This window comes from Sycon ciliatum, chromosome 4, assembly GCF_964019385.1.
Source record: "Sycon ciliatum chromosome 4, ocSycCili1.1, whole genome shotgun sequence".
Taxonomy (NCBI): Eukaryota; Metazoa; Porifera; class Calcarea; order Leucosolenida; family Sycettidae; genus Sycon; species Sycon ciliatum.
Window position 1 is genome coordinate 41,363,724 of NC_088646.1, and position 12,038 is coordinate 41,375,761.

Sequence of the window (12,038 nt, forward strand, 5' to 3'; positions counted from 1 at the left end):
CTATGGGGTCTGCGACGGCAGAAGTTCACATCACGTGACGAACCCGTACACATTTTTTGCACCCTTTGCGTGATAGCAAGAGTTCATGATCATGGGATACAGGGTTGTACGCAACCCTGCTTTGGGTTCAACTCTCTTGTGGTCACTTTGCCCACTGTTTGCCAGCGTAATTACGTAACCTTTTGAACCATGTCACGGGGACGGGGTGTGAAGATCTGCCGTCGCAGCACTGTATACATGTAGGTTGTGTAGGCAGTTGCACACTCTTGAGTCTTGAGTCTTGAGTCTTGTGTGTTGGGGGTTGTGTTACTTATGTACTCTGGGTTATACCGTGGCTCGTACCCATGCCATAGGTCACTGCAAATCCGAACCAACTTCGTTATACTGAATAGTTACAGCAGTTTAGGCACTTGGCCATCATCAGCCTACAAGCGATGGCATTTGACCGACCACAACCCACAACCTGGTCATAATGCTAGCCACGCAATGATTTCTTTTGTATACTGAGCCACAGTCTCTCATTGGCTCATGGCCGTATTCTTGATGTGTGGACTCGGTCATGGGATGTACATCATGTATGAAATACAGAAGATAACTGGCAAACTGAGCTGACATGTATGCCGGTGACTGGCTGAGGCAGTGACATCTCTCGTTGTCGAGTGTACAGTGATTTGCAGTCCGCACCGTGGCTGTGCCATTGCGGGCAAATTATTTGCCGCTCTTTGCTGATCCACTTTGATTAGCCCATGGCTTTTTAGTGGCAGTGAGAATTTACAGATTACTTGCAGGAACACATTCCGTGTATACACTCAAAGCTTTATTTGGGAAAACCACAAATTGCGATACAGAATGCCAAAACCAAACGGAATAGAATAATTTCCAAAATCCAGTATAAGAACCGATAAAATTGTGCCATGCCAATCAGCTATTATTAAAAGCCATTATTCCGTGTATCCGCTGCTCCTTGTTTGGGCTTGATAGCAGCATAGTTTGTACCTGATGATGGCCAATGGGGCCGAAACGTTGTAACAAACTTGAATGATCGCTTCTGTAGTAGAACCAAGTCCTAATGTGTGCTCGCAGTGTCGCACAGTGTATTCCCGCCTGTGCATATTGTGCCAACTGCTACCAGGATTAGCCATGTGACACTGAGCCGTGTACTGTACTGTTAGTATACTTCAGAAGTAGTACCGTAAAACCTGTCATGGCGACCACTCGGATAAGGCGACCACCTGTCCCAGACGACCACTGTAACCAGGACCAAGGGATGCTATTTCCAGCCGAGTCAAATTACCCTGGATAAGCAGACCACCTGGTAACAGAGACCAGATTTTGAAGGTCCCTCAGTTGAGCGGTCGTCTTAGACAGCTGTTTCACTGTATTTACTGTTACCCGGCATACATGTACCTCAGACAGCTAGACAGCTACAGGCTCAGTTGGTTATCCCGACACTGAACTGTTACATGTACCGTCGAGGTACGGTCTACCGGGCCGCGTGACCCCGCATTGGGCAAGTTTTAGTGGACTACTCTGTTGTCAGCGGCTTTTAAATTTCGTGGAAATAGGTAACGTCGTATTTCTGGCTTTTACTAATCATAACGCACATGTACATGTATAATTATGATGTGCTTCAGAGTTACCGGGACATTTCAAAGGTACGGGCAGCCTGTTTAATTTTTTTACGAGAAACCACAAACCCTGGTCGAAAACAGTGCATGATAGAAGTGGCTTCAGTCGCATACAACCCGCATAAGACAAAGCCTCCCTTGAGCCCCCCCCATGCTCCCACTGCCCAAGCACCAGCCTTGCCACCCACAGACTCAGTGAAGTACTACAAGTACATGTATCATGAATAATGATGCATGACTTTACACTGTTTGGACAGGCGCTACATTGACATACACTGTCGAGTGTTGTTCTGCTTTCAACCAACCCTGTTTTTTGGAAGCTGTTTGTCTGTATCAGTGTATGCGTTGCCGCAAGTCGCCAAAACATGAACCGTGTTCTGTCTTGTCCAGAGAGAGCCTAGCCCTGCACAATCATGCACATACATGTCCCGTTGATCTACCATACATGTCTAGACTGCACGCGCACGCGACGACAGTTATATCGGGCGTAGCGCGCGCAGCGCGCGGAGAGCGTTTTGCGCTGTGTAAAGAGAACGTGTTTTTGGATGAAGTCGTCAAGCACTTTTTTTGCAGTCAACAGACTTGAGCCTGGTTCATATCGAGACCATAGCTGTACGAGCTTGGCTTGGAAAGCCAGTCGAACTAATTATTTGTACCCGTTGCTTCTTTGGAAGCAGCTACACCTACGTTGGTTGTTGTCGAATGAAGTGAGATCTTGCTGAACAAAGTATCGTGGAATGGCGGCCGCTGCGCTCACTGCCACACAGGTATTGGCGTGCTATGGACGTGGTACTTCTTGCAAAGCGAATTTGGACTTGAGTAAGGCTGTGCAACTTGTGGCTGAATGGTTTTTGTAGGTGGCGGGTGCATTTCTCAGTCATTATGAAGCTCTATGGCGACAGGTAATGTTTTCTTCTTTGATTTGGCACTTCTCGAACTTTTCAGATTGATATGATCGTACAGCGTACAGCGTAATTAGTGCGGAGGAAATTTGTGGGGAAGATATGTTTGGAGGCAATCATTGTTGTAGCTCCCTCTTCTGTCTCAAGTGTCTGCATGCTCATTTGCATGGATCAGATGAATTGAGATCCCCCTGATGAAGCAGTTTTCCTGCAATTTCCAATTTCAATTTAGATTGAGATAAGAATGAGTGCATTGCTAGTACCAAGTAGCATGGAAAATGTACTGTTCTACTCTATAAGACAAAGTATAACCCTATCTTTGGCATGAGAGGGGGGGGGGGGGGGGGGTGGTCAACGGGTTTGTTGTGCTCAACAATATTCGTTCGTGCGAATACAAGTAGGCAAGTGATTGTCAGTGTTTAAGTGTAGACCGTGGTGTTTGCAGTACTTAGCCATACCGGCCCTGGCCTACTTCATGAGTTTCTATAGGGCTTGAAAGTGCTACGTCACAGCATAGCAACAATTTCAAAAATTCAAAAATTGGATCCACTTGGGTCCAGTTTTTGTATGGATCCAAGCACATTTCAAGCCGTCTTACTCACAGCAAGGTGATGTAACCAGTGAAACTGACTGATTTGGCTACTGGGGCGGGGTTACAACTGGTGTCGAAGTAAAAGTCACCCCTGCATACGACATGAGTGGGTTGCTATGCACCCACATACTGAGGCAATAGCAAAGTCACACCTTAGTGGATCCAAAATAGAAATCTGATGTCAACTTAGTACTCCCTGGCCGTTTTTGACGTCGTCACTTTCAAGCCCTATTGGCCAAGTGTGGATAGAGTGTACTGCGGCGGGATTGAAAGTTGGACGGTGTATTGACAGGTCTGCGCAGGCTGCTATTGCCCTTATCAAGAGGAACTTTGGGTGAAAAAATGGAAATTACAGGGGTCGTAGAGTTTTGTGCGTTGAGTCGATTGGTATTGGTCCGAGGAGGCTGTGGTGGATCATTGGTCAGATATTCCCAATCGAACATGAGCGTGCACTGTACCTCATCCTGTGATGACGTCAATGTGTGCGACCAGGTAGCCACACAGTCAGATTCAGTGCAACATATATGGGCAGTGTTCGGCCGCATGACATCATGGCATGGTCATGTTCAGTGCAACATACATATTACATGGACAGTGTTCGGCCATATGACATGACACAGTCAGGTTCAGTGCAACATACATATTACATGGACAGTGTTCGGCCACATGACATCATGGCACAGTCAGGTTCAGTGAAACATACATATTACATGGACAGTGTTCGGCCGCATGACATGGCACAGTCAGATTCAGTGCAACCTACATATTACATGGACAGTGTTCGGCCGCATGACATGGCACAGTCAGGTTCAGTGCAACATACATATTACATGGACAGTGTTCGGCCGCATGACATCATGGCACAGTCAGGTTCAGTGCAACATACATATTACATTGACAGTGTTCGGCCGCATGACATCATGGCACAGTCAGGTTCAGTGAAACATACATATTACATGGACAGTGTTCGGCCGCATGACATCATGGCACAGTCAGATTCAGTGCAACATACATATTACATGGACAGTGTTCGGCCGCATGACATGGCACAGTCAGGTTCAGTGCAACACACATATCACATGGACAGTGTTGGGCCGCATGACATGGCACAGTCAGGTTCAGTTCAACATACGTATTGCATGGACAGTGTTGGGCCGCATGACATCATGGCACAGTCAGGTTCAGTTCAACATACGTATTGCATGGACAGTGTTGGGCCGCATGACATCATGGCACAGTCAGATTCATTGCAACATACATATTACATGGACAGTGTTGGGCCGCATGACATCATGGCACAGTCAGGTTCAGTGCAACATACATATTACATTGACAGTGTTCGGCCGCATGACATCATGGTATCAGCCCCTGGAATTCACGTTTTCGAATCAAGATGTCTCTAGATGTCTCTAGATAGCTTGAAGAGATGTGGGACCAGTAACTTTTGACCTGGAGTTCCAATTCACGGTGCCATCAAGTGTCCATGACCGGTCAGGAGTGTTGCAATGACAAGCTCCAAAGAATAGCTAGGATGCACTAACTTGAATTTAGGCATTGCCAGTGGCTTGCTGAGCTAAGATATTCATGTGCCAGATGTTGTATGTCCGTTCGGTGTGCCCACTGTGTGTCTACAGGCTGACAGTAGTGGAGCTGGTATTATACCAGCTAATGAGGCAGTAGCTATATTGAAACGGTCCAAGTTGCCGGAAGCTGCTCTCCACTCGGTTAGTACTACTGTATATTCTTGCCATGATTACATATACCGTAAAATCCCGCCAGAGCGCCCCTACCTCCTCGATGCTTCGAGTAAGTTCAGGTGGGGAGGGGCGGATGGGCGAGTCCTACTTGCCGCATTCAGTACTACATGAAAAAGTACTTACCCTACGAAAACTGTTTGTGCATCTCGTACACCGAACAAAGGTCAAGAGCCAGGAGTCTTACAGACCCGTCAAAACTCAGGGTTTGTGCGATCCCTGGTCAAGAGGGTGGACACTGTTGCGTACATTTCCAACGGGTCGAGCACGCGTCTGCAGTACAGTACGGTATCACAGACTGTGACAGCGTCATACGAGGATACAATCAATCACGTCCCTGACAAGAAGTCAGGGAGGGGCGGATGGGAGAGACGGGGCGCTCTGGCGGGATTTTACGGTACTAATGACTACTGCACCACTTATCATATTGCACTCAAGCTGCAATTGATGATATTGCACTCAAGCTGGAATTGATGATTAACGTGTGTTCTCATTAACGTATAAAATTTGGACAATCGTGAAATTTGCGACTCGTTACATAATACAGCCGTCCCTCTCTAATCCGGCACTTGTTTATCCAGCACCCTTGCAAACCAGCACACTTTCTGGCAAAACGGATTTTTTCAGTTCATTTTCTACGCTTTAATCCGGCGCTTGAATTCTGCCTCCAGCAGCCATTTTCTGCAACAAATCACTCAAACTGTACATAATTCTATTTTCTAATCCAGCAGTTGTACATCGCATACTGTCAGGGACCATTGTAACATACACAACACATGTAACATACACTTGGGAATATCCTATGCTAGTGCATAAGATATTCCCAAGTGTATGTTATAGACATGCATTCCACAAAGTACTTGGTTTGACACAGAAAATCCCTATGTTTTGACGTATGACACAAACATGTATGATATCATGTGGGTCGGGTTGGAGGGCAGGATTTGATAATCCAGCACCCTTGTTTATCCAGCAGAAAATGCCGTTGCAAAAGGTGCCGGATTAGAGAGGGACGACTGTATTTATTATGTAATAACATGTCTTTGCAGTAATATGGACTCTTGGTTATGCTTGCAAACAGAGCAAACAGTGCAAAGTGACCACCAAAATTTGTACCCAAAGCAACCCTGTAACTATTGTGCATCCAGTACTGTCGGGCGCCGAAGAACGGACTGCCGAAGAACCGCCAGGCTAGAATTTCACCAATTTTTACGAACGGTGTAGGCTGGATTTTTTGCAGATAAGAACGGAAACCGGAAATAAAAAGGTCCGTAATGTACACTATAATGTACACTCTGACGTATAACTCTGCATAAATGTACATGTAAGACTGTACCATGGAATAAGAACAAAACTGCTGTGTTTGCTAAAAATAGGAACGGGCTAGGCTGGGGAAGCCTGACCCCCAGACCGTCCAGTTCTTCGGCGCCCTACAGTACTGTATGGTAGGGATAGTGTGTACGTACGGGTTTGTCACGTGAGGTAAAGTTCTGCTGTCGCAGACCACATAGACTGGCGTTGCACACTCTTCGGGGTTATGTACTCTGAGTAGGGGATAGGTAAGCGAGAAACGCCTAACAGGGAGCGAGGCGAAGATGATTGCGAAGATCAGCGGGGAATGCATTTGTGTGTGTCCGCGTCTGCATGTGCGTGTACGGGGACATGTGCGAGGTGCATATATGAAGTATGCAATGGGTACAACAGTGCCACTATTGCTTGCCTGTTTGTCATATCATGCAAGACTGGTGGCTGTGTTGTGAATAAGCAATGGCTTGTCCTTCACTAACAGACTACTACTGTCATTGACTACTGTAAGTGCAGATGATGATGATGCAATACTAGTAGTGGCGTTTGATTGCCTGTACCTTGTCTCTGGCTGCCACCTGTAGATCTGGTCTGTGGCGGATTATCACACAAGAGGAAGTCTTGATAAGCAGGTTAGTAGCTACACTAGTGCCGGCTCTTCTAATAATAAGACTCGGATTGTGAGCCAAGGATTAAGTGAAAAAAGAAGGACCAAAGGTTTACAAGTTATCCGTTGTTTGTGTCCAAGATACCGGTGTGTCAGAACGCGCGCATTCTAGTTGAATGTCAGTATCACATCAATCACTGTTGTGCTAATCGTTGCACCTTCTGACTCACTGGTATCTTGCTTATATTTGTTAGTGTTGGACACAAAGAACAGATAACTTGTAAACCTTTGGTCTTTCTTTTCCTCTCTTCGAATGATGTATTTTTTAAATCTACCTCTGTAGGTAGTAGCTGTACTCTATAACTGTTACATGTAGATGTTTGTGTGCGTGAGTATGCATGCGTGTGTGTGTGTGGGGGGGGGGGGGGGGGCTTGCATGCACATGAGTGTGTGCGGGACCGTGTTTTTGTTTGTTTCTGATGCCGAGTACCGGTGCTGTTAGATTCCAATAAAGCAATATGACAGTTTGTCTGTGTGCTGTGTTTCACTATCTTGTCATTTTGTTTTGCACCAGGGTTTCTTCATTGCTCTTCGTTTGATTGCTGCTGCGCAAGCTGGAATTCAGCCCAATGTTGGGGTACTTACCATGACAGCCACAGCACCACCTAGCCTCGTGAGTTTCTTCATGTGTTGCTCTTTTCTGCGGCTCAGCTCATTGAACCTGTCACTCTGCTCGCCCATGGCTCAGGTCACGCTGCCTAAGCTTCACGTATGGCTACTCTGACGTTGTGGCGCTGAAACAAACCAAACACACAGTAGTGATGGCACTCTTCACCATGCTTTTGATTTTGCTTTGCTGAACGGATCCTCTAAAGCAAGTTTAGATAATGTAATGGTGCCCTTGTAGTTGGATACGTATACTTTATCCAATGCTGTGATCTTGTCTTAGATGCTTGTGTTCTGGAGTTTGTAGACCATGTGTGCCTTACGCAATTCTGAACTGTATTTCCTTAGGTGCTTGCCATACCTTTGAATGATTGAATGGTTGAATGATTGAATGGTTGAATGGTTGAATGATTGAATGGTTGAATGATTGAATGGTTGAATGGTTGAATGGTTGAATGATTGAATGGTTGTATGATTGAATGATTGTGTGTGCATTGTTGTTGTTGCTGCCGCAGGAGGGTATGAGTGGTATGGTGGGTAGCGGTACCCCTAGTGGAGGACTAAGTTCTTCAGGAACACCAGTTGGAAATGGATTATCTATGGGCGGCAACAGCACAGCCACCTTCATCTCAGTAAGCTATTACTGTATTAGTCCCAATGGTACATAGTTATAGGTGAACATAGCATATACAGTGAAATCTGTCTAAGATGACCGCTCAAGGGACCTTCAAAACGTGGTCTCTGTTACCAGGTGGTCTCCTCATCCAAGGTCATTTGACTGGAAAAAGCATCCCTTGGTCCTGGTTTCAGTGGTCTTTTAGGACAGGTGGTCGCCTTATCCGAGTGGTCGCATTGCCAGGTTTTACTGTACACTCAAATGTCTCTTGCACATACACAGTTACGCTGTAGAGACTATAGTATTGGCTTCAGCACAACACGTACCCATGATGCAATTACTGTGATTTTAATCTGAGCTGCATGCTATATTGTGCAAGCTCCTTACGAATAGTCTGTAGCCGTTTTCCTGCTCTGATTTCTTTGTATTGTTTTCTCCTGTAGCAAACTGACATGAAGAAGTACGAAAGCATATTTGAAGTAAGTAGATATTATAAACATTCTGCGGGGAGACAACAATTTTAATATAGCTATGCATATGATTAACTATGCACTTATGACTCTGTACACAGAGTCTGTCAGCAGACTTGCACTCTTCCCTTGCAGCTAGTTGTCCACGTATCACTTACTCACATTTTTTGCTCATGTTAATTCCACTGTGGATGCCAGCATCATTACATTGCTATGTTCCCCTGTTTGTATCTGCATGTTGTTCAGTTTCTCTGCATATACAGTAAAGTCGTGTATAAAAGCCGCGGCTTACATGGCCCAGAATCTGCGAAAACCAGGCTTAGGGTGAAAATCATTTTTTTGAGAAAAATGATGTTTTGTAAAAAGGTTGTGTCGCGTGGACGATCGAGTGCAGTGAAGTGGAACCAAAGAGAATCTCGCTTGTTTGAAGAAGTAGCAGTCATGGCAGGAAGGGTTTCAGCAGTCAGGGAAGTCAAAGGGCTTCCGGTAGAATATTCCCTGCTACTCCTCTAGTCACAGCGAAGAGTTTTTGAGCTGATCGAACGGATTCCATCTCCTACACTCAGGGATGGCGAAATTTCTGCGCTAGCTGCTGCTTGCGGAAAATGGTGAAGAAATCGTCTCCAGTTAGAGTCGTGATGGCGATAGCGAGGAGAACCTGGACGACATCGATCCAGCCAATCGAAGTACGGAGATACTAGCTGTTTCTGGGCCTCACGCAAAGGGAACACGCGCAGCAGAGCTCATACGTTTGCAGCAAGTTCACGAGGAAAAGGCTTGAAGCGCAGTGTGAAAACTGTTTTGAATTGAAGTCCTTGGCGATGAAGTGCTACTGAAGGCCAGGCGAATGAGCGAGCAGATCGAGAGGCCCCCACTCGAGACTTTCCTCGCTGGACAGCTAGCTGCAAGGGATTGTACGGCGTGCTGATATTTGCTGGTCAGCACCAAGCAGATACTGCAGCACGCCAGCACACTATGCGCTTACTATGAATAGTGGAACAGTTTGAAAGGCTGTGTTCTTGCTTGATTCTGAACAGTTGTACTAGATTCACCCGTCAAAAGGTGCCATCTCAACTGGAGTCTGGTTTCCTTGTGGTGTATAGCGCCAGAGCATGCCAGTATATCATACTACAAACACAACATACATGTATTCAGCCCCAGAATGTGCTGAGTGAGAAGCAAACAAAATTCATGTAGAACTGTGCATGGCCACTACAGCCTGCAGCACCAAGGGGCCACAACAAGCCTGCCCCCACATGCCTACCTTGTCATGTCACCTAAACAAGAATCATCCTTGTCTCTTCCTTCAGTCTGGTGGATCTCTCTTCATTTCTTTCCTGTGATAACAATTTTGTGTTTTTTTTGGATTTTTTAACACAATACCCTGGTGTGTTTGAGATACTTTTAATACCACTATGAGTCGACCCACAGCAGTAATATTTTGTTTCCTGACCGCCCATGCCCAGTAGAAGCTGAAAATGGGAAAAAGTCATTTTGTGAAATTTCACCCTAAGCCTGGTTTTCGCAGATTCTGGGCCACATGACGTTTTGGGGGGGGGGGGGGGGGGGGGATTTCGTAGGCTTCTATATGAGACAGGCTTCTAGACTATACAAGACAGGTTTTTTTTATGTATGTCAACACTAAAACCAGGCTTGTGTGCCGACAGTGCATCTCGAAAAGCCAGGCTTCTAACTGAGACAGGCTTGTGTGCCGACAGTGAATCTCGAAAAGCCAGGCTTCTAACTGAGACAGGCTTTTATACAAGACACTACGGTAGTCTGGCTTGATTCACGATTTTGATGTTTCTACCTGAGGAATGTCACAAGAACATATTTGGAAAAGGTGGACCTCTCTCACTTTGATACGTGTATGAAGTCATGAGTACGCACTTGATCATGTTCATAGCCTTGGAAGTAGCTTCGGATGTTCAAGTCTCTGTATTCTGCTTTGCGCATAGTTATATAACAGGTTCAGCAGCCTTGCCATGATGCCATTGGTAGTCTGCATCAAAGGGGCCAAATGTCACTGTGTTTGATTGCAAGGGAGAAAAGAAAGATGATTTCCCCTTGAAGCTAGTTAGTACTAAGTTTTCTTGTGACTCCCAATGTGTGTTTCTGCATGTGTTGTTCACCAGTCACTACTCCCTGAGAATGGTCGAGTTGCTGGTGACAAAGTCAAGCCAGTAAGTCCTGAATTGCTGCTGCTGCTTTTGATGCTTGCTGTTGCTGTTCTTGCTGCTGTTGCTGTTGCTGCTGCCACTGTGGCTGCTACAATTCCACTGCCCTACTAGAATTAGTTTAACCCTTCACCGGCAGCCCCATACTTGAATGCGTCAAGGTTGACGCATTCGACATGCATACAAAACCATGCCTGGCATGACGGGAAGCATCAGCCCACGGGGATTTCCCGTGGCCCTCACGCAGCCAAGGTATGATCCTATCGGTAGCTGAAGAGATCCACGCGTGTCCCATTTGATTTCATTGAGAACTGCGCGATCGAAAACTTACGGAAATACACGCGCGCCGACAATGCCGTCCGCCTCCGTCAAAACATCGTCAGGTGCATTTTCTCTTGCGCAGTGAGTTCCTTTCGTCCTCGGATGACTTCTCCGACAAGGACCTAGCAGTCATTCGCTCTGGGACCGACGACAGATAGATAAATACTTCGTTCCAGCCGCCGATGCAAGCGAATTTCAAATTACGGAGCGGGGCGCACGCCAAGTAAATTCTCACGCAAATATGGGGAGCGCCAGCCGCTGAAGACAATGTCGTCGTGATGTACCTGGAAGAAGCTGTGGTGCTTATGTTGGGGAAGCCATGGAGAGCGATCCCCGTGTCGACAGTCTCCCAGAGACGGAATTTAGGCCATCGACTTTCTACGTACCTGAGTGACGGCAGCGCGGCGTGCGTGCGACCGTACGGAGCTTTCCAAAAGCGATTCTAGGGCGATGCTGCTCTCATTTGCGAGCGAAGCATGACCACTGAAGTTTGTGATGGCTATGGCGTTTGTTTCCGCTCCGAAGTCGACTTGTTTTGGCAGTATCGTGTCAATGTCGGAACTCTGACGATTTGTATGTGTACAATTTCCGTGTTTAGACGTAGAGGTGCCAATTTAGCAGCGTATGTGTGTGGTATGAGAAAATAAATTTTTCCATGGTCAAGAAGTAGTACTAGACTTCCGAGCTTGCACATACAAAATGTGGCCTCGTTGTGAGTTATTGGCATCCTTCTAAATGTTGTGGATTTCACATACAAAAGTAACTTGCCGGTAAAGGATTAAATTACTTCTTCTTTTTTTAAGGCATGTGTTACATGTGCAGTATGTACGCATGTGCACGCTGTTTGTGCTTTTCTGGAGTAAAACAGGGTTGATTACTGGCAGTCATATCGAGTCATTGACTGGTTATACTACTTGCTGTATTGTGTGTACAGGTCTTGATGAATTCCAAGTTACCAGTAAACGTGCTTGGTCAGGTAAGAGATTGTTTGGCACAACGC

The 12,038-nt window shown here is 46.1% G+C and overlaps 1 protein-coding gene across 2 annotated transcripts in view; it reads left to right on the plus strand.

Moving 5' to 3' along the window:
• The window catches only part of LOC135816223 (epidermal growth factor receptor substrate 15-like 1), a 36,824-nt gene that overhangs the window by 1,230 nt on the left and 23,556 nt on the right, over positions 1-12,038 (plus strand). Inside the window, exons 1-9 of one of the 2 annotated variants that reach the window (XM_065329629.1) lie at positions 2,262-2,395; positions 2,486-2,530; positions 4,757-4,846; positions 6,766-6,813; positions 7,363-7,461; positions 7,970-8,086; positions 8,514-8,549; positions 10,676-10,723; positions 11,973-12,014. In XM_065329629.1, coding sequence (XP_065185701.1) covers positions 2,366-2,395; positions 2,486-2,530; positions 4,757-4,846; positions 6,766-6,813; positions 7,363-7,461; positions 7,970-8,086; positions 8,514-8,549; positions 10,676-10,723; positions 11,973-12,014 — 555 coding nt within the window. In that variant the 5' untranslated portion in view covers positions 2,262-2,365. Of the gene's footprint in view, positions 1-2,261; positions 2,396-2,485; positions 2,531-4,756; positions 4,847-6,765; positions 6,814-7,362; positions 7,462-7,969; positions 8,087-8,513; positions 8,550-10,675; positions 10,724-11,972; positions 12,015-12,038 lie in introns of those variants that run through there. The other variant, XM_065329630.1, reaches the window with a different exon arrangement.